The sequence below is a fragment of the Somniosus microcephalus genome, chromosome 11 (assembly GCF_052327205.1).
Source record: "Somniosus microcephalus isolate GS21.2 chromosome 11, FLI_Smic_1.0, whole genome shotgun sequence".
NCBI lineage: Eukaryota > Metazoa > Chordata > Chondrichthyes > Squaliformes > Somniosidae > Somniosus > Somniosus microcephalus.
The window spans coordinates 119,537,687-119,557,659 of record NC_140997.1 but is presented as its reverse complement, the minus strand read 5'-3'; the positions used below and the strand labels follow the sequence as shown (position 1 = coordinate 119,557,659).

At 47.8% G+C, this 19,973-nt stretch overlaps 1 protein-coding gene across 1 annotated transcript in view; it reads left to right on the top strand.

Moving 5' to 3' along the window:
• Positions 1–19,973, top strand: part of LOC147110843 (voltage-dependent calcium channel subunit alpha-2/delta-2-like) — a 2,842,873-nt gene that overhangs the window by 229,300 nt on the left and 2,593,600 nt on the right. Inside the window, exon 3 of the mRNA XM_085999971.1 lies at positions 10,597–10,713. Coding sequence (XP_085856097.1) covers positions 10,597–10,713 — 117 coding nt within the window. The remainder of the gene's footprint in view (positions 1–10,596; positions 10,714–19,973) is intronic.

The window sequence follows — 19,973 nt, the reverse complement described above, 5'->3', positions numbered from 1 at the left end:
AGCTGACGCTAGATAAGGCTTTCAGCGTGGCAGTATCGTACGAAGCAACAGCAAGGGGAGCTGCGGAAATACAACAAAAGCCACAGGAATACGGCACCCACGAAATGACACGGGGATTTGCAAAATGCTATCGCTGCGGCAGAAGAAACCATGACCAGAAGGACTGCTGGTCCAAGGACGAAATATGCAGGCAATGCGGAAAGATGGGACACATTGCACGAGTTTGCAGGTCTGAGAAGAAGACCAACGACAATAAAAAGGCTACTAAGGAACCATACAGGAAAGTACAAAAGATGACGGACAGTAGTTCCAAAGACCAGATGAGCGATAGTGGATCCGGGAACAAGAGACTAAGCTGTCTCAAACTTCACAACATAATCGCAAAAGAGGATCACCAAACCATGTGGGTCACCCTCACGATAGCAGGGTCTCAAGTCAAAATGGAATTGGATACAGGATCAGCTCTAACCGTCATGAATCGACGAGACTATGAGCGGCTATTCTCACACATACCCTTGAGAGAGACATCCATTGTCTTGAGGACGTATACGGGGCAAAAAGTATACCCCAGAGGAAAAATAAGGGTGCCTGTCGGATACAACGGCAAGAAAATACGGAAATTGTATCTCTACATTCTGCAAGATGGTGGACCACCGTTATTGGGACGTGAATGGATCAGAAAGATAAGTTTAGACTGGCACTCCATTCAGGCACTGACGGTGGCTAGTAAAAAGGATGACGACGTCACTCCTGGACGATTGTCAACAATCTTAGCTGATGCCAAAGAGGTATTTCAACAAGAACTGGGCACTCTTAAAGGCGTAACCGCCTCGATAAAAATAGAGGAGAATGCAATTCCCAAGTTTTTCAAAGCAAGACCGGTACCATATGCAATTCGCCCAGCCGTCGAGGCAGAGCTGGAGAATCTGGAGAATGCAGGCGTGTTATCTAAGGTAGACTGGAGTGAGTGGGCGACACCCATCGTTCCTGTCATGAAGAAAACGTTAAACAATAAGTCTGAGGAGCCAAGGAAGGTTCGCATCTGTGGGGACTTCAAGGTGACAGTGAACCCAGTCCTTCACACAGTACAATATCCTCTTCCAAGGATAGAAGATATCTTCGCCTCACTATCCGGAGGGAAGCGTTTTACAAAAATTGACCTAGCGCAAGCATATTTGCAGATGGAGGTAGAAGAATCCTCTAGGAAGTATCTCATGATAAACACTCACAAAGGTCTTTACCAGTATAATCGACTGATATTTGGAGTAGCATCAGCTCCGGCGATATGGCAAAGAGCGATGGAACAAGTCCTGCAAGGGATTCCGGGGACTCAGTGTTACTTAGATGACATCCTAGTGACGGGTGAAGATGACCGTGAACACCTTAACAACCTAGAACAGGTGCTCACTAGACTACGTGAACATGGGCTACGAGCCAACTGCCCCAAGTGCGAGTTTTTTAAGAAACAGATATCATATTGTGGCCACGTGATTGATGAAGAGGGGTTACATAAGTCCCCTGACAAAGTTGAAGCGGTTTTTAAGGCCCCAGCGCCTGAAAATGTGTCGCAACTGAGGTAATTCCTCGGATTGGTGAATTACTACCATAAGTTTTTACCGAATTTGTCCACAATTCTGCACCCACTGAACGCCCTACTACGAACGGGAGTAGCATGGAAATGGAGCAATGAGTGTAAGCGGGCCTTTCAGAAGAGTAAGGACTTAATCACTTCAAGAGAAGTATTGGCTCACTACAACCCATCACTACCGATAAGGCTGGCGTGTGATGCGTCTCCCTACGGCGTTGGGGCGGTACTGTCACATAAATTCCTTGATGGTTTAGAGAGGCCGATAGCTTTTGCGTCATGCTCGTTAACTTCAGCCGAGCGTAACTACGCCCAGATTGACAGAGAGGCCCTCAGCCTAGTGTGGGGGGTGAAGAAGTTCAATCACTACCTGCACGGTCAGAAATTTACTCTAATAACTGATCATCAACCTCTTGTCTCCATTTTCAACCCTCAGAAGGGCGTACCGATAATGACAGCACAACAGCTACAGAGGTGGTCCCTTTTCCTAGGGGCACACCAATATGACATCGAGTACAAAGGAACTAAACAGCATGGGAATGCTGATGGATTGTCGTGCCTACCGTTGCCGACGGTGGAAGAAGAACTTGCAGTGGATCCAATGGAGATATTCCACTCGGCCATAGTCGAATGTCTCCCTGTGACGAATGCAAACATAGAAAAGGAAACACGAAATGACCCGACACTATCCCGGGTCTATGATTTAATGGTGAAGGGATGGCCAGCACATGGCGAACCACTGCTGCCAGCATTCTCGCCGAGAAGAGAACAGCTGTCAGTGTGCAGAGGAACCTTGATGTGTGGATCCAGAGTAGTAATTCCACCCAAATTGAAGGATAGAGTGCTCAATGAGCTTCATGAGGGCCATCTGGGAGGGGTAAAAATGAAGAACTTAGTTAGAGCGTTTGTGTGGTGGCCGGGAATCGATAGAGAAATCGAAGAGATGAACAAGAGCTGTACAGGATGCCAGAAGGTCCAAAACGCCCCACCACAAGCCCCTCTACATCTATGGGAGTGGCCCTCATCTCCATGGCAAAGGATGCACATTGATTTTGCTGGTCCCTTCATGGACTCGATGTTTTTAATTGCGGTGGATACACATTCAAAGTGGCCAGAGGTAATAAAAATGTCCTCAACCACCACAGAAAAAACTATTACAGTCTTACGAACCATATTCGCCAGGAATGGGCTGCCTGACCAGATTTGCTCTGACAATGGACCACAGTTTGTGTCTGAAGAGTTCCGGAGGTTCTTAAAGAACAATGGTGTTAAGCATTACACATCTGCCCCATATCATCCAGCCACTAATGGATTGGCTGAGAGGTTTGTTCAAACATTCAAGAAGGCTATCAAGGCAATGTGTAATGAAGATATACCCCTACAACACAAGGTGGACAACTTCTTGTTTGCCTACCGGAATGCGACACATGCGGTTACCAACCAAACTCCTGTCATGATGTTCTTCAATCGAAGACTACGATGCCGCTTGGATTTGGTTAAGCCGAACATCAGAAGAGATGTGGAGAACAGGTAGTTTCAGAATATGAATGAAAGACCGACCAGGAGTTTTAAGATAGGTCAGCCAGTTTTGGCCCGGGACTACCGCACAGAGAAATGGCAGCCAGGAACGATCTGTACACGGCAAGGACCTCTAATGTATACCGTGGACGTTGGAGAGAGCATTGTAAGACGCCATGCTGACCAGATTCTAGAGTCACGGGAAAACGTCAACTCCACACCACGATCTGATACACCTGGCGATGAAACCGACGTACCAATTGCATCTACTGCAGAATCGGTGATATTGGAAGCAGATGAACCAAACAACGACATTGATCCCGACTCAACCTTGCCAGAAGAACTTGATACCCCAAAGAGGCGTTATCCAGACAGAATCAGGAAGCCTCCTCAAAGACTGAACTTATAATTGATTAACCTCAACCAATGTATCTAGCAACCCTAATTGTGATTGTAATTAGTTATCATTTATTTGTTAAATGAATGTTATGTACTGTTTATCTAAAAGGGGAGGAATTGTTGTGTATGTGTGCCTTTAAGAGAATAACTGGTCTCAGACTGCAGTACTGGCAGTGACCACCCCTGTATAAAAAGTCGCTAGCAGCCTTCTGTCGTTTCAGTTTCCAGATTGTCTCCATTCAGTAAAGACTTGTTAAACCAACTCCTGCATTCCGTGTCTCCATTAACACACGGATGTAATAATCCTGACAACTGCAAGTAATCCTAAGCCCTCAACGTGGAAGCCCCATTCGCAAAATGACACACGCCAGAACTGCAACAGTTGCCATCAGAATTTTTATGCACAAGAACCAACTGATGGCATTTTTACAATATACACAACATTTCACCCAAGTGACTACCCTTGTGACTACTTGTGCTTTATTTTCCTCTTACGCATGCTCCTACATAGTGGTTCCCCTATGGCTTCAGCAGATGTGGAGGCCCCTTGCTCACTTTCCTGCTGCTCCTGTCTCGACACCTTTGGTGGGCGTCCTCTGGGGTGGCAAGCCTATGAGGGCTCATCAGCAGTCTGCTGCTCCTGCGGCTGTGCAGAGGTTGAGACGTCTATCTCACTTGGGTGTGGACTCCGGCGGGCCTCTGACCGAGGGCTCTGCAGTGGCATGGAAGTGTGAATGCTTGGAGAGGAACCCCCACTTCCTTGAGGCCTGCCACCAACCTCCCTCTCATGGGTCAGCTCCCCCTCCGCACCTGCAAGTGGCTTGAGAGCACTTTGCTGCACATCAGGGGGGCCATGGGGACCTGTATCTACAATGGCAGTCCTACTCAGAAGGACTTCCATGAAGGTCTGGTTTCTCTGTTCAATAGATGCCCATCGCTCCTCAAGAGATGTTATTCTATTCTGAACACTCATCATGTTTTCCATACCCTGGCGACTAACCTCCTCCATGGCCGTAGCCCTCCTCTCCTCTACCGTAGCCATCCTCTCCTCTACGGTAGCCAGCCTTACCATGGAGGCAGCAATCATTTCCACGTAGGTAGCCATCCTTTCCGTGTTGATGCGTTCATGCGCCACTGACTCCACAAAGGACCTGCTCATGTTAGCAATGGACTCCTCCATTCGTTCCACACTCGCAGCAACCCTGGAGACAAAACCTGCCAGAGACTCCTGCATCTGTGCATGGAGTTCCATCACCTCTGATCTTATGGATGGACCCAGAGGCAGAGGGTCGACATGCAGCTGAGCCGAGCTGGCAGAGTCCTGTGCCCTCCGACGAGGACTCTCCACTGCTGTCCCTGTCTCCACAATCTGCTGATGCTCACTTGTGAGCTGTGATACACCAGGTGACAACACTACTCTATGTCCCGAAGGTCCCACCGAGGTGTGAGTGTCTGCGCTGGTGCTGGGTGCGCTTATTTCTGCTGACACTCCGCCCTCAGAGGTTGCAGATTCCTCTGAGGAGTCTGGAATCTCAGGCTCTTCCTCCTGCACAGTGGGGACGGGGGCTCTCGATGGTCCTGTGGGGGAGCCAAGGAAAAAGTTAGAGATGTGATGCCAAGGTTACATGCACATTGCATTTTGCAGATGATCATAAGTCCATATGATGTAGCTTCAGAATCATTATCAGCGACTCATGCAATGTCAGTGGGAGAGATGGAAAACTATTCTGTCACCAGCTTGCGGGGATGCACCTGTCTGTCCTTCCCCAACTTCCGCATCTCCGTCAGCCCCGACAATCTCCAGGACGGCTTCCTCCCAGGGGGTGAGCTGGGCTAATGAGGGCGGCCCTCCTCCTGTCCTGGCTCGCTCTCTCCTGCTGTGAGCTCTCTTCTCCTGCAATGAGGGAGACAAGTGGAGGTTGAGTAAGAATGAAGGAGTGAGTGTAGAGATTGCATAGCATAGATAATTAGAAGGAGACAAAGATGGAGTGAGGTTGCAAGACCAAGAGCCCTCCCTGTGTGTTGTCAGTTGTGTTCAAAGCATCAGAGTGAGAGGGAGTGTGAGGGCTGCATGGTCGAATAGTTAGGTGAATGTGAGCATAGAGAGAGAGGGAATGGGTAAGGGTGCATGGATGTGAGTGTCAAGTGGGATGTGGAGGAAGAGATTGCTAAAGCTGAGTGCTGGTGAGGAAAGGCAATGGGGATCAGATTGGGGGTGATGGAAACTTCATACTTACTTTTCCAGTGTGATGAAGGTCATGGAATCTTTTCCTGCACTGCATCCAGGTGCGCCGTGTGAGCCGCAAGGAGTTGACTTCCCCGGCCACCTGCAGCCACACAGCCTTGGTCTGACTGGGAGGCCTCTTCCTCCCTGAAGAAGGGAACAGGACCTCCCTGTGGGCCCTAGCCCCATCCAACAATGCCTGCAGTGATGCCTCCAAATTTAGGCGTAGCTCTTGCCCTCCCGCTGGCCATTGTTCCTGCAGGCTCCTGTGCCATCATAAGGGGAAAGCTTGGAAGCCTGCAGAGGAAGCAAGGCTTGCTGTGGACCTTAAATGCAGCAGCAATGATGATGTTATCGGAGGGGACTTGCAGTCATGAAAAACCCATTTGCAAAGACTTCCCACACGTTGGAAATGAATTGGCAATTGAGTTAAAATTGCATCAATCTCACACATCCATTTAGATTTGTGTGGGAATCACGAAATTCGGGGAACCCGACAATTGCCCGCACCTGAGTTTAAATCGACCACTATATGTACACCCTTACACACACTCCTGTACAAACCTTATACACAATTACAGCTCTGCACAAACCCTATTCACACACACCCTTGCACAAGCACTCTATGCACACCTTCAATACAAATGCGATAAAAACAGTCCTACACAAACCTTACACACACAACCCTATGCAAACCCTACGTCGCATACCTCTACACAAATTCATTACACACATCATTGCACAAGCCCTGTACACATGCCCTTACTCAAACCCTATACATAATTACACCCTACGTGCATCCTACACACAGGCAGATATATCCTATATTGGATAGCATTAGATTGAAAGAAGAAGCTTATAATGTTGCAAAGAATAATAGGAAGCCTGAGGATTGGGAGAGTTTCAGAAACCAGCAAAGGTTGACCAAAAATTTGATAAAAAGGAAAATAGAGAGAAAACTAGCAAGAAATATAAAAACAGATTGTAAGAGCTTCTACAAGTATGTAAAAAGGAAAAGAGTAGCAAAAGTAAATGTTGGTCCCTTGGAGGCTGAGACAGGAAAAATTATTACAGGGAATAAGGAAATGGCAGAAACGTTAAACAAATATTTTGTATCTGTCTTCACAGTAGAAGACACAAAAAGCATACCAAAAATGGTGGGGAACCAAGGGTCTAATGAGGGTGAGGAACTTAACGAAATTAATATAAGTAGAGAAAAAGTACTAGAGAAACTAATGGGACTAAAAGCCGACAAATCCCCTGGACCTGACGGCCTACATCCTAGGGTTCTAAAAGAGGTGGCTGAAGAGATAGTGGATGCATTGGTTTTGATCTTCCAAAATTCCCTAGATTCTAGAACGGTCCCAGTGGATTGGAAGGTCGCAAATGTAACACCGCTATTCAAAAAAGGAGGGAGAGAAAAAACAGTGAACTACAGGCCAGTTAGCCTGACTTCATTGGGAAAATGCTGGAATCCATTGTTAAGGAAGTGGTATTAGGGCACTTAGAAAATCATAACATGATTAGGCAGAGTCAACATGGTTTTATGAAAGGGAAATCGTGTTTAACAAATTTATTAGAGTTTTTTGAGGATGTAACTAGCAGGGTAGATAAAGGGGAACCAGTGGATGTAGTATATTTGGATTTCCAAAAGGCATTCGATAAGGTGCCATATAAAAGGTTATTACACAAGATTAGGGCTCACGGGGTTGGGGGTAATATAGTAGCATGGATAAAGGATTGGTTAACGGACAGAAAACAGAGAGTAGAGATAAACTGATCTTTTTCAGGTTGGCAGGCTGTAACTAGTGAGGTGCCGCAAGGATCAGTGTTGGGGCCTCAGTTATTTACAATCTATATTAATGACCTAGATGAAGGGACCGAGTGTAATATATCCAAGTTTGCTGATGATACAAAGCTAGGTGGGAAAGTAAGCTGTGAGAAGAACACAGAGTCTGCAAAGGGATATAGATAGACTCGGTGAGTGGGCAGTAAGGTATAATATAGGGAAATGTGAGGTTATTCACTTTGGTAGGAAGAATAGAAAAACAGAATATTTTTTAAATGGTGAGAAACTTTCAAATGTTGGTGTTCAGAGAGATTTGGGTGTCCTCGTGCAAGAAACACAGAAAGCTAGCTTGCAGGTACATCAGGCAATAAGGAAGGCAAATGGCATGTTGGCCTTTATTGCAAGGGGCTTGGAGTATAAGAGTAAGGAAGTCTTGCTACAATTGTACAGGGCCTTGGTGAGCCCACACCTGCAGTACTGTGCACAGTTTTGGTCTCCTTATCTAAGGAAGGATCTACTTGCCTTGCAGGCAGTGCAACGAAGGTTCACTAGATTGATTCCTGGGATGAGAGGGCTGTCCTATGATGGGAGATTGTAGAATGGGCCTATACTCTCTGGAGTTTAAGAGAATGAGAGGTGATCTCATTTGAAACATACAAGATTCTGAGGGGGATTAAAGGATAGATGCTGAGAGGTTGTTTCCCCTGGCTGGAGTGTCTAGAACTAGGGGGCATAGGCTCAGGATAAGGGGTAGGCCATTTAAGACCGAGATGAGGAGGAATTTCTTCACTCAGAGGGTTGTGAATTTTTGGAATTCTCTGCCCCAGAGTGCTGTGCATGCTGAGTCTTTGAGTATATTCAACGCTGAGATAGATAGATTTTTGGACTCTAGGGGAATCAAGGGATATGGAGATTGGGTAGGAAAGTGGAGTTGAGGTCGAAGATCAGCCATGATCTTATTGAATGGTAGAGCAGACTCGAGGGGCCGTATGGCTTACTCCTGCTCTTATTTCTTATGCTCTTACACACACTAACACACTACACACAGGCAGACATATCCTATATACACTAACAACGTACACACATGCAAACATACCCTATGTGCAGATACACTCCGCACAAATCCTACACACCCGCAAGTATGTCCTATGCACACGCACTCCCTCACATACATCCTATGCACTTTTACATACCGTATACACAGTTTAATATCTGCCCACCCTATACACAGTTACATCCCTACACAAATCCTATATGCACACAATGTTAAACTGTATATGCACAAGCGTCCTAACACACAACCTATACACACACCCCCATACTCCAACCCTATAAATGTTTATACTCTACAAACTTTATACACGCATACCTTTATAAACAATTCCACGAGTGAACATTCCATACACAATTATTCATGCCCACCCTATACACCAACACACCCTATACAGAATTATACAAAAAGGTCAGGGGAGAGAAAAATACATTTGGCTAATCACAGATTATTCCTTTCAGTACACTAACTCTTCACTCTATCATCTAGCCTCTATTTGAATTACCAACAGCAACAACTTGTATTTTTATAGCACCTTTAACATAGTAAAACATCCCAAGGCGCTTCACAGGAGCGCTATCAAACCAAATTTGACACCGAGCCACATAGGAGGTATATCGGCAGATGACCAAAGAGGTAGGTTGTAAGGAGCGTCTTAAAGGAGGAAAGAGAGGCAGAGAGGTTTGGTGAGGGAATTCCAGAGCTTAGGGCCTTGGCAGCTGAAGGCACGGCTGCCAATGGTGGAGCGATCAAAATTGGGGATGTTCAAGAGGCCAGAATTGGAGGAGCGCAGATCTCTCGGAGGGTTGTAGGGCTGGAGGAGGTTACAGAGATAGGGAGGGGCAAGGCGAGGCCATGGAGGGATTTGAAAACAAGGATGAGAATTTTAAAATCAAGGCGTTGCTTAACCTGGAGCCAATGTAGGTCAGCGAGCACAGGGGTGATTGGGTCAACATCCCCCCCATACACGTATACTTATGTGCCGTGCTCTGTAATAGTTATTAAATACTCTTTAGCTGCACCTATTGTATATTTTTACTTCTCAACACCACGCATGATACCTGCAAATAGCTTTCATTTATAGTGTAAAATATAATAGAAACAGAACTAGTTACAACTGTCACCATCAGCAATTGTTGGTCTGTCTCCCAGCGTCCACAAATGTCACAGAGATCTGTGGAGCTGTAATTAACAGCAGAAAGAGAGGAGGTGGGGAGTGGCATTGACTTGCTGAATCTGCAAGGTTGGTGATTTTATAGATTGCTTAAAAAGAATCTTGGGATAGTAATAATGATGGTCATGTGATTCTTCCCAGCACCTTATAAAGCAGAACATTATATTTTAGGAATAAGAAAATACTATTAAGGTAAACAGACCTGTTGTTTTTCATAGATCAATATCACCTGCCCACCTTCAATTCCTTCTCTCTCCAGAAAGCTGTCAAATGTTTCTCTGACCCATTTCTGTTGCCTGCCTCCCTGTGACTTACCCACAGCTCTATCACCTTTTGATGAAAAAGTTCCACCTGACTTCCCTCAGGACTTGCTCCTCACTTGCTCATTTATATCTGCTGTTCCCCTGTAATTAGAACAGTTTGCCTTCTCTTGTCTTTGCTTTTTTTCTATTATTGAGATGAGGTGTTTTGAAAGTTCTCTTCATAATCTTGCAATCTTTGATCAAATCACTTTCTCACAGCCAGCTAGTACTTGCACCTGCAAGCCTTGTATTCCAGTTGAATCTATAGCTGAGCACACTTGTTGACAGAAGAAGGTTAATCCCCCTGGTCAATCTCAAACCATTACTCTCCTAATTGTTTCACTGAAAGTGCCTCTCTCTGCAGTAGTGACAGTGACTGGGCGGTGATGCTTCCAGCTCTTGGTATCCATTGTCTGATCCCTCAGTTCCTTCTCATTTACCAGCTTTGTTCTGTCCACATTAAGGTTGTCTGGTATTATGTGTCAATGTCCATGACTTGATCTCTGAAAATGTTCCCCTGGTTCACCATCTCTTTGATTCTTCCTCCTAACCAGCTGTATGATGACCATAAACATCTATTTGAAATCAAAGAAAACATTGCCAACACGCTGGTGGAAAGAGTGGCTGGTGATATCGAGAAGCTCTTAGACAAGAAGGTGGAGGCTCTGAAGGTAAGGATTTCATACAATTCCCCTTTCAGACTCAGACATTTGTTTCATTGTTGAATTGAGGATTGGTGGCTCTGCAATCTGGTGCTTCAAGCGAGCCTGGTCGGGAGATGGGGGACTGTGGGCCTGTGATATCCTGATCTCATAGCCTGTTTGGGAGATGGGGGACTGTGGGCCTGTGATATCCTGATCTCAGAGCCTGTTTGGGAGATGGGGGACTGTGGGCCTGTGATATCCTGATCTCAGAGCCTGGTTGGGAGATGGGGGACTGTGGGCCTTTGATATCCTGATCTCAGAGCCTGGTTGGGAGATGGGGGACTGTGGGCCTGTGATATACTGATCTCAGAGCCTGTTTGGGAGATGGGGGACTGTGGGCATGTGATATCCTGATCTCAGAGCCTGGTCGGGAGATGGGGGACTGTAGGCCTGTGATATCCTGCTATCAGAGCCTGGTCGGGAGATGGGGGACTGTGGGCATGTGACATCCGGATATCAGAGCCTGGTCGGGAGATGGGGGACTGTGGGCATGTGATATCCTGATCTCAGAGCCTGGTCGGGAGATGGGGGACTGTAGGCCTGTGATATCCTGATCTCAGAGCCTGGTCGGGAGATGGGGGACTGTGGGCCTGTGATACCCTGATCGCAGAGCCTGTTTGGGAGATGGGGGACTGTGGGCCTGTGATATCCTGATCTCAGAGCCTGGTTGGGAGATGGGGGACTGTGGGCCTGTGATATCCTGATCTAAGAGCCTGGTCGGGAGATGGGGAACTGTGGGCCTGTGATACCCTGATCGCAGAGCCTGTTTGGGAGATGGGGGACTGTGGGCCTGTGATATCCTGATCTCAGAGCCTGTTTGGGAGATGGGGGACTGTGGGCCTGTGATATCCTGATCTCAGAGCCTGGTCGGGAGATGGGGGTCTGTGGGCCTGTGATATCCTGATCTCAGAGCCTGGTTGGGAGATGGGGGACTGTAGGCCTGTGATATCCTGATCTCAGAGCCTGGTCGGGAGATGGGGGACTGTGGGCCTGTGATATCCTGATCTCAGAGCCTGGTCGGGAGATGGGGGACTGTGGGTCTGTGATATCCTGACCTCAGAGCCTGGTTGGGAGATGGGGGACTGTGGGCATGTGATATCCTGATCTCAGAGCCTGGTCGGGAGATGGGGGACTGTGGGCATGTGATATCCTGATCTCAGAGCCTGGTCGGGAGATGGGGGACTGTGGGCCTGTGATATCCTGATCTCAGAGCCTGGTCGGGAGATGGGGGACTGTGGGCCTGTGATATCCTGATCTCAGAGCCTGGTTGGGAGATGGGGGACTGTGGGCCTGTGATATCCTGATCTCAGAGCCTGGTTGGGAGATGGGGGACTGTGGACCTGTGATATACTGATCTCAGAGCCTGTTTGGGAGATGGGGGACTGTGGGCATGTGATATCCTGATCTCAGAGCCTGGTCGGGAGATGGGGGACTGTGGGCCTGTGATATCCTGATCTCAGAGACTGGTCGGGAGATGGGGGACTGTGGGCCTGTGATATCCTGATCTCAGAGCCTGGTCGGGAGATGGGGGACTGTGATATCCTGATCTCAGAGCCTGGTCGGGAGATGGGGGACTGTGGGCATGTGATATCCTGATCTCAGAGCCTGGTCGGGAGATGGGGGACTGTGGGCCTGTGATATCCTGATCTCAGAGCCTGGTCGGGAGATGGGGGACTGTGGGCCTGTGATACCCTGATCGCAGAGACTGTTTGGGAGATGGGGGACTGTGGGCCTGTGATATCCTGTTCTCAGAGCCTGGTTGGGAGATGGGGGACTGTGGGCCTGTGATATCCTGATCTCAGAGCCTGGTTGGGAGATGGGGGACTGTGGGCCTGTGATATCCTGATCTCAGAGCCTGGTCGGGAGATGGGGGACTGTGGGCATGTGATATCCTGATCTCAGAGCCTGGTTGGGAGATGGGGGACTGTGGGCCTATGATATCCTGATCTCAGAGCCTGGTCGGGAGATGGGGTTCTGTGGGCCTGTGATATCCTGATCTCAGAGCCTGGTTGGGAGATGGGGGACAGTGGGCCTGTGATATCCTGATCTCAGAGCCTGGTCGGGAGATGGGGGACTGTGGGCCTGTGATATCCTGATCTCAGAGCCTGGTCGGGAGATGGGGGACTGTGGGTCTGTGATATCCTGATCTCAGAGCCTGGTTGGGAGATGGGGGACAGTGGGCCTGTGATATCCTGATCTCAGAGCTTGGTCGGGAGGTGAGGGACTGTGGGCCTGTGATATTCTGATCTCAGAGCCTGTTCGGGAGATGGGGGACTGTGGGCCTGTGATATCCTGAACTCCGAGCCTGGTCGGGAGATGGGGGACTGTGGGCCTGTGATATTCTGCGGTGAGAGAGCCTGGTTGGGAGATGGGGGACTGTGGGCCTGTGATATCCTGATCTCAGAGCCTGGTCGGGAGCTGGGGGACTGTGGGCCTGTGATATTCTGATCTCAGAGCCTGGTTGGGAGATGCGGGACTGTGGGCCTGTGATATTCTGAGGTTAGAGAGCCTGTTTGGGAGATGGGGGACTGTGGGCCTGTGATATCCTGATCTCAGAGCCTGGTTGGGAGATGGGGGACTGTGGGCCTGTGATATCCTGATCTCAGAGCCTGTTCGGGAGATGGGGGACTGTGGGTCTGTGATATCCTGATCTCAGAGCCTGTTCGGGAGATGGGGGACTGTGAGCCTGTGATATTCTGAGGTTAGAGAGCCTGGTTGGGAGATGGGGGACTGTGGGCCTGTGATATCCTGATCTCAGAGCCTGTTCGGGAGATGGAGGACTGTGAGCCTGTGATATTCTGAGGTTAGAGAGCCTGGTTGGGAGATGGACTTTGGGCTTGTGATATCCTGAGCAGTTTTCCCTGGGAGCACTAGATTCAAGAATCGCTCCTTATGCCCTTTTATTTTGATATGCATTTAAAATGGTATGGTGGGCATTAAATCTCACTTTTCCTGGTGATTCAAATAGCATTTGCTCAGTTTTAGTCTTGTCAACTTGCCGTGATCTTATTACCTTGCCTCTGGCGCTTGTGATTCCCTGGATTTTTGTAAGGCTTGTGACTGTGTTTGTAGCTGGGTGTGTCTTACCGAGGTTGAGACTGTGCCTCACTTGTGGTCGAAGAGATCCCTGGGCAGGTAAGATGTTTCAGGGTGCTCGGAGCTTCTATCTCGGACTTTAAATCTGGTTTTATGAAATGATTCCTCCTGTCGCTGTCACCTACTTTCCCTGACCATCTCAGTGGTCCCAAAATTCCCCTGGTGTCCCACTCGCCCCCACCGTAGCTCCAGCAGGACCCCCACGGAAATGACAGCGACCCAGTTACCTTGGGCTGTTTCTGGGAATTTCCACATTGATTTGTAAAGGGCACAGCTTCCCATTGTCCCTTACAAGGCAAATGACGGGTCAAGGGGGGGACGGGATGGGAGCCGGGGACTCCCTAGTTCCTAGTCCTGGCAATAGAAGGGGAGGCAGCCATTCAATGGCAACTGGTACACCCAGTACAAGAATATTTGAAGGGGAAAAAATGACAACACTATGGGGAAAGACCAGGGGAGTGGGACTAATTGGATAGCTCTACCAAAGAGCCAGCACAGGCACGATGGGCCAAATAACCTCTTCCTGTGCTGCATGATTCTATTCTATGAAGCCTACCTGCATCCACAAGGACGAATGTGGGTCCCATCGACAGGCTCCAGGTCAGACAAGGAGTCTGAGGAAATACATTGTACCTAAAAATATCCTAGATCTGGGCCTTGCCCTGGGGCTGTTCGGGATTGCAACCCCTGGAATCATGATCCAATGTTGTTTTCATCCCCTCGTTCTCTTGTATTTCACTCCATCTCAATCTCTTTTTCTGTGTGTCTATCTATCATGGTGGCATAGTGGTTAGCACTGTTGCCTCACAGCGCCAGGGACCCGGGTTCAAATCCGGCCTCGGGTGACTGTCTGTGTGGAGTTTGCACATTCTCCCCGTGTTTGCGTGGGTTTCCTCCGGGTGCTCCGGTTTCCTCCCACAGTCCAAAGATGTGCGGGTTAGGTTGATTGGCCATGATAAAAAAATTAAAAATTAAAATTGGCCCTTAGTGTTAGGGGGGATTAAATACGTGGGGTTACGGGATAGGGCTTGGGTGGGATGGCTGTCGGTGTAGGGACCGGGTGCTAGGGTTTGGATGATCAGCCATGATCTCGTTGAATGGCGGAGCAGGCTCGAAGGGCCGAATGGCCTACTCCTGCTCCTATCTTCTATGTTTCTCAGTATTTGTGATAGACAGTAATTCAGTGTTAGTCTCACTGGGATTTCAGTAAGAGTATCGGAAACATAATTTTCCATTTTTTTAATGTATTCTTAGGATATGGGCGTGATTGGCAAGACCGGCATTTATTGCCCATCCCCAATCACTCTTGAGTGGTGGTGGGCCTTCTGGAACCACTGCAGACCGTGTGGTGAATGTACTCTCACAGTTCTGTTAGGTCGGGAGTTCTAGGATTTTAACTCGGGGAAGATGAAGGAACAGCGATATATTTCCAAGCCAGGATGGTGTGTGACTTTGATTTGGAGGCAGCTTGGAGGTGATGGTTTTCCCACAACATTGCTGCTCTTGTTCTTCTCTGGCATAGAGGTCGCAGGTTTTGGAAGTGCTGTTGACGTAACCTTGGCAAGTTGCTGCAGTGCATCTTGTAGATGGTACACACTGAAGCCACAGTGCGCCAGTGGTGGAGGGAGTGGACATTGAGTCCAGTAGAAGGTTCATTATTAAAGTAGTTTAAAAAAAAAAGTGAACAGTAAGTACACACCCTGTGTACTTCTCATGGCTTTCTGACTATTAGCTGTGTTATTTGACTGTGTGGGGAGTGCTGACTGTGCAGCTTTTGCTGAGGTGTGTGACATATTTATTTTTTCTCCCTCCTACTCTCTGCCAGTTATTTCCCCTCCCCATCTCCTCCACTGAAGACATTGACTCTTTACTGGGCCACAGTCCCTCGGGTGCTTGTCGCTCAAGCTATGCTGCTCAATTTTATTTTGTGTGTGAGCCTAGACAGCAAATGTTGTCAGGCTAGTCCATCACTGGTCCCATTCCCACCCAAACTCTGTGCACGCTTTTCGAGCATGGGTCGCTGGATAGCAGTCAGGAACAGGAACTCTGGCTAATTGTCGTGCCACCTGCCTCCTTGAACCTGGGCCCTTCCTCAGTCACTCACTGCCGTAACTAGCTGAGGCATCAGGAAGTGAGAATCTTTTTTTAAGTTAACAATTTTTGTAATAACACTTGCACTGAGTTACTAGCCTAATTGGAACCCATTGAGTAGGATGTTCCCCTTCAAAGTCAACTTTCAAAATTATTCAGTTGCTCTTATTTTAGTTTGCTTCCCACTTTTTGGCACTTCAAATTGGTTAAAAAAAATGGCCTTGGGAAACAACTTTCTTTGAAAGTGTTACATTTTGCAGCATTGCCTCTCTATGACCCCGCCTCTCTCTGGTTCCTTTGCTGAAAATACTGAATATGACCAAGTATTTCATTGTTTTGTTGCAGTGAAGGCTAAATTGGTTCTTTATTTTATTGGCGCAAAATTGTAATCTCTATCTTGGACATATTACGGCACAATGTTACAGTGCAGCACCCAATGGGATTTTACTTGATCCTTTCTTGTTTAATGTGTTTTCTGACTGAGTAAAACAGCTGCTGTGTAGGGACAAGTGGAGCTGGAAACTGAGCAGAAAGGAGTCAAGGAGCAGGAGCCGAGGACAAAGTGGGTCTCCGGAGAAGCTCCAGTCCAGTCTGGTCCTCGGTGTTCACAGGCTTGTGGTGACCATTTCCTGCTCACTGTAACACAGCCCTTCCCACAGGACCAGGCTCCTCGACCGATCGCATCCCGACTTTCAGTGGAAAATAAACCGATCGATTTACCTCAATGAAAGAAGAATGGGAAGCTTGTAATTAGATATTTAATGAAACATGATTGTGTGCGGGATCCTGCACAGTGAAACTGACTTCAGGAGCACATGTATTGCTGTGTGTCCCTTTCACTACTGGATCCTGGGTTAAAATCCAGTCCAGACTGATGGGGTGAAAGTCCCTGCCTGCTGCCTAAAAGGGTGTTGTGTGAAATGAGTTTGAGCCACAGGTTCATTGCTAGTGGGCCCACTGTTTCAATCGTAATTGGCACTGAATTGGCAATTGCACTCCGAGAGGTGACAGAATGTGGTTGGCATGGGAAATAGAAAAATGTCACTCTGGTGAAGTCAGCATGTTCTTCTGAGCTTGTGGTTGAGCTACATTGTTAGGGAAGAGCAGAGGGAGCTTTATTCTGCATCTAACCTGCTATAGCTGACCTGGGAATGTTTGATGCAATGGAATGTTTAATTCTTCATCACTGATATCTCTCATTCTGATCAGGAAAACATATATATCAACCTGCAAAACACGGAAAAGCTGCTGAACAACTTCAAAAAAGCAGACAACTCAAAAATCAGTGCACTACTAAAAACCAGCCCCAAGTAAAGGCCCATAATCAAGGCCACTGCTTCAAGATGACTGATTAAGTTCAATTCCTTTTTATTACATTGTATTTTAGGATTTTTAATTAGCACTTTAAAATCGCAATGGCTTCACGTATGACACATGGACAGAAGTAGTTACAGTGGGAGTGCAGTGGGATATGAACTTGTCGTGACTTAAGCTGCAGCTACACCCAATATTCCACCAGTTGTACTATGGGGAAAAAAATTGAAGTACACAAAAAGGTCCATTTTTGCAGTGGTGAATTTAGAAAGTTTGAAAGGTGAAGTGATCTCTCGTGGCACACAATTTATTTCATAGTGATAGCTGCTGTTTAAATGTAAGTTCCTCCTTTCTCTCTAACGCTGCACAAGTTTTCCCCCTCTCTCTCTCTGCAGGTTTCTATGATTCTGCATTAATCACTGCAGCTGAAAGCCCCACTATATTTCACTTCACCACTTTCTCTTGCTCTCTTTCTGTGTCCAGATGTGGCTGCGCTCCTCTCTCGCTTCATCTCCCTAGGTGTCTGAACTTCTTTCTTTTGTTCCTTGCCTCCCCTCAGCCTCCCTGCTCACTGCTGCCTAACCTCTCACTATTTCCCTCTTCCTCTCTTCTTTCACTACCCTCACTAGTGGTCTTCACCTTTTTCCCCTCCCCCCCCCCTCAACCTTCCCCCAGGATCGCTGGCTGTTCTTTGCTATTCCCTGCTGTTGAATCCGTGATTCTTAAAGTATGATGTTTTCCAATAACTAGCCGGAGGCTGTAAATTAACAATCAACAGGTGTTTACCGGAGGAGGGTAGTCTAAAGACTAACAGTACAGAGGCATGCTCAAGGCTTATATACAGGTGTGGTCACTGCCGGTACTACAGTATACAGGAGCTGTAAAAGTAGTTCTCTCTTAAAGGTACATACACTACAATTCCTCCCCTTTTAGATTAACAGTACCCATAACATTCAAATAACAGTTAACACTTTAAAATGCACATTAAACTGAAATAGTCCATGTATAGATTCAGTCTTTGGGGCGGCTTCCTGATCTTTTCTGGATAGCGCCTTTCCTGAGGTTCTTGCTCTTGGTGCGGAGGCGATTCTGGCCCCCTTTCGTCGGTTAGTTCATCAGGTTCCGCTGCTACTGTTTCTGAGGTAGATGAACCGGTATGTCGGGTTCATCCCCAGGTACGCGAGACATGGGGTTGACTCGTTCCTGTAACGCTAGGATCTGGTCGACGTGGCGTCTCACAATGTTATCCCGACATCCACTGTGTACATTAATGGCCCCTGCCGTGTGCATATCGTTCCGGGTTGCCATTTCTCTGTTCGGTAGTCGTGGGCCAAGACTGGTTGTCCTACATTGAAGCTCCTTGTCGGCTTTTCATTGATGTGCTGGAATTGCTTATCCTCAACATTTCTTCGCACATTTGGTCTGAGCAAATCCAGACGAGATCTCAACCTTCGGTTAAAGAACATCATGGCCGGGGTCTGGTTGGTAACTGCATGTGTCGCATTTCTGTAGGCTAACAGGAAATTGTCCACCTTATGCTGTAGTGGAATTTCATCATCGCACATGGCCCTTATCGCCTTTTTAAAGGTTTGTACGAACTTCTCAGCCAATCCATTTGTGGCTGGATGGGGGCGGATGTGTAATGCCTTACCCCATTCCTTCTCATAAATTTCCGAAACTCTTCGGACACAAACTGTGGTCCGTTATCAGAGCAAATCTGCTCTGGCAAGCAGTTCCTGGCAACTATGGTCCATAGGACTGCAATCGTTTTCTCTGTAGTGGTTGAGGACATTTTGATCACCTCAGGCCATTTCGAGTGCTATTAAGAACATTGAGTCCATGAATGGATCAGCAAAATCAATATGCACCCGTTGCCATGGAGAGGAGGGCCACTCCCATGGGTGTAGAGGGGCATGTGGTGGTGCATTTTGGGCCTTCTGGCATCCTGAGCAGCTCTTTGTTAGGTCCTCGATTTGTTGATCGATCCCCGGCCACCACACATAAGCCCTAGCAAGGCTTTTCATTTTCACCCCTCCCAGATGGCCTTCGTGAAGCTCACTGAGCTCTCTCTCCCTTAACTTGGGTGGAATTACCACTCGGGATCCACACATCACTGTCCCCTGGCATACTGACAGCTGTTCTCTTCTGGATGAGAATGCTGGCAACAGTGAGTCGCCATGTGTTGGCCATCCCTTCACCGTCAAATCATATACCCGAGACAGTGTCGGATCATTGCGGGTCTCCTTCTCTATATCCGCGTTAGTTACCGGCAATCGTTCAATTATCGACGAATAAAATATTTCGATAGGGTCCACTGCTGGTGCTTCCTCCACAGTAGGCAGTGGCGGGCGTGATAGCCCTTCAGCGTTTCCATGCTGTTTTGTGCCCTTATACTCTATTTCATATTGGTTCGCCCCTAGAAAAAGGGACCATCTTTGTAGCCGTTGTGTAGTCATCACCGGAACACCCTTCTTTGGATTAAAGATGGAGACAAGTGGTTGGTGGTCAGTCAGCAAGGTGAACTTCTGCCCATGCAGATAGTGGTTGAATTTTTTTACTCCCCATACTAGGCTGAGGGCCTCCCTGTCGATCTGGGCGTAGTTGCGCTCGGCTGAGGTTAGTGACCGAGACGCAAAGGCTACTGGCCTCTCCAACCCATCTGGGAATTTGTGCGACAGCACCGCTCCAATACCATAGGGTGATGCATCACATGCCAACCGAATTGG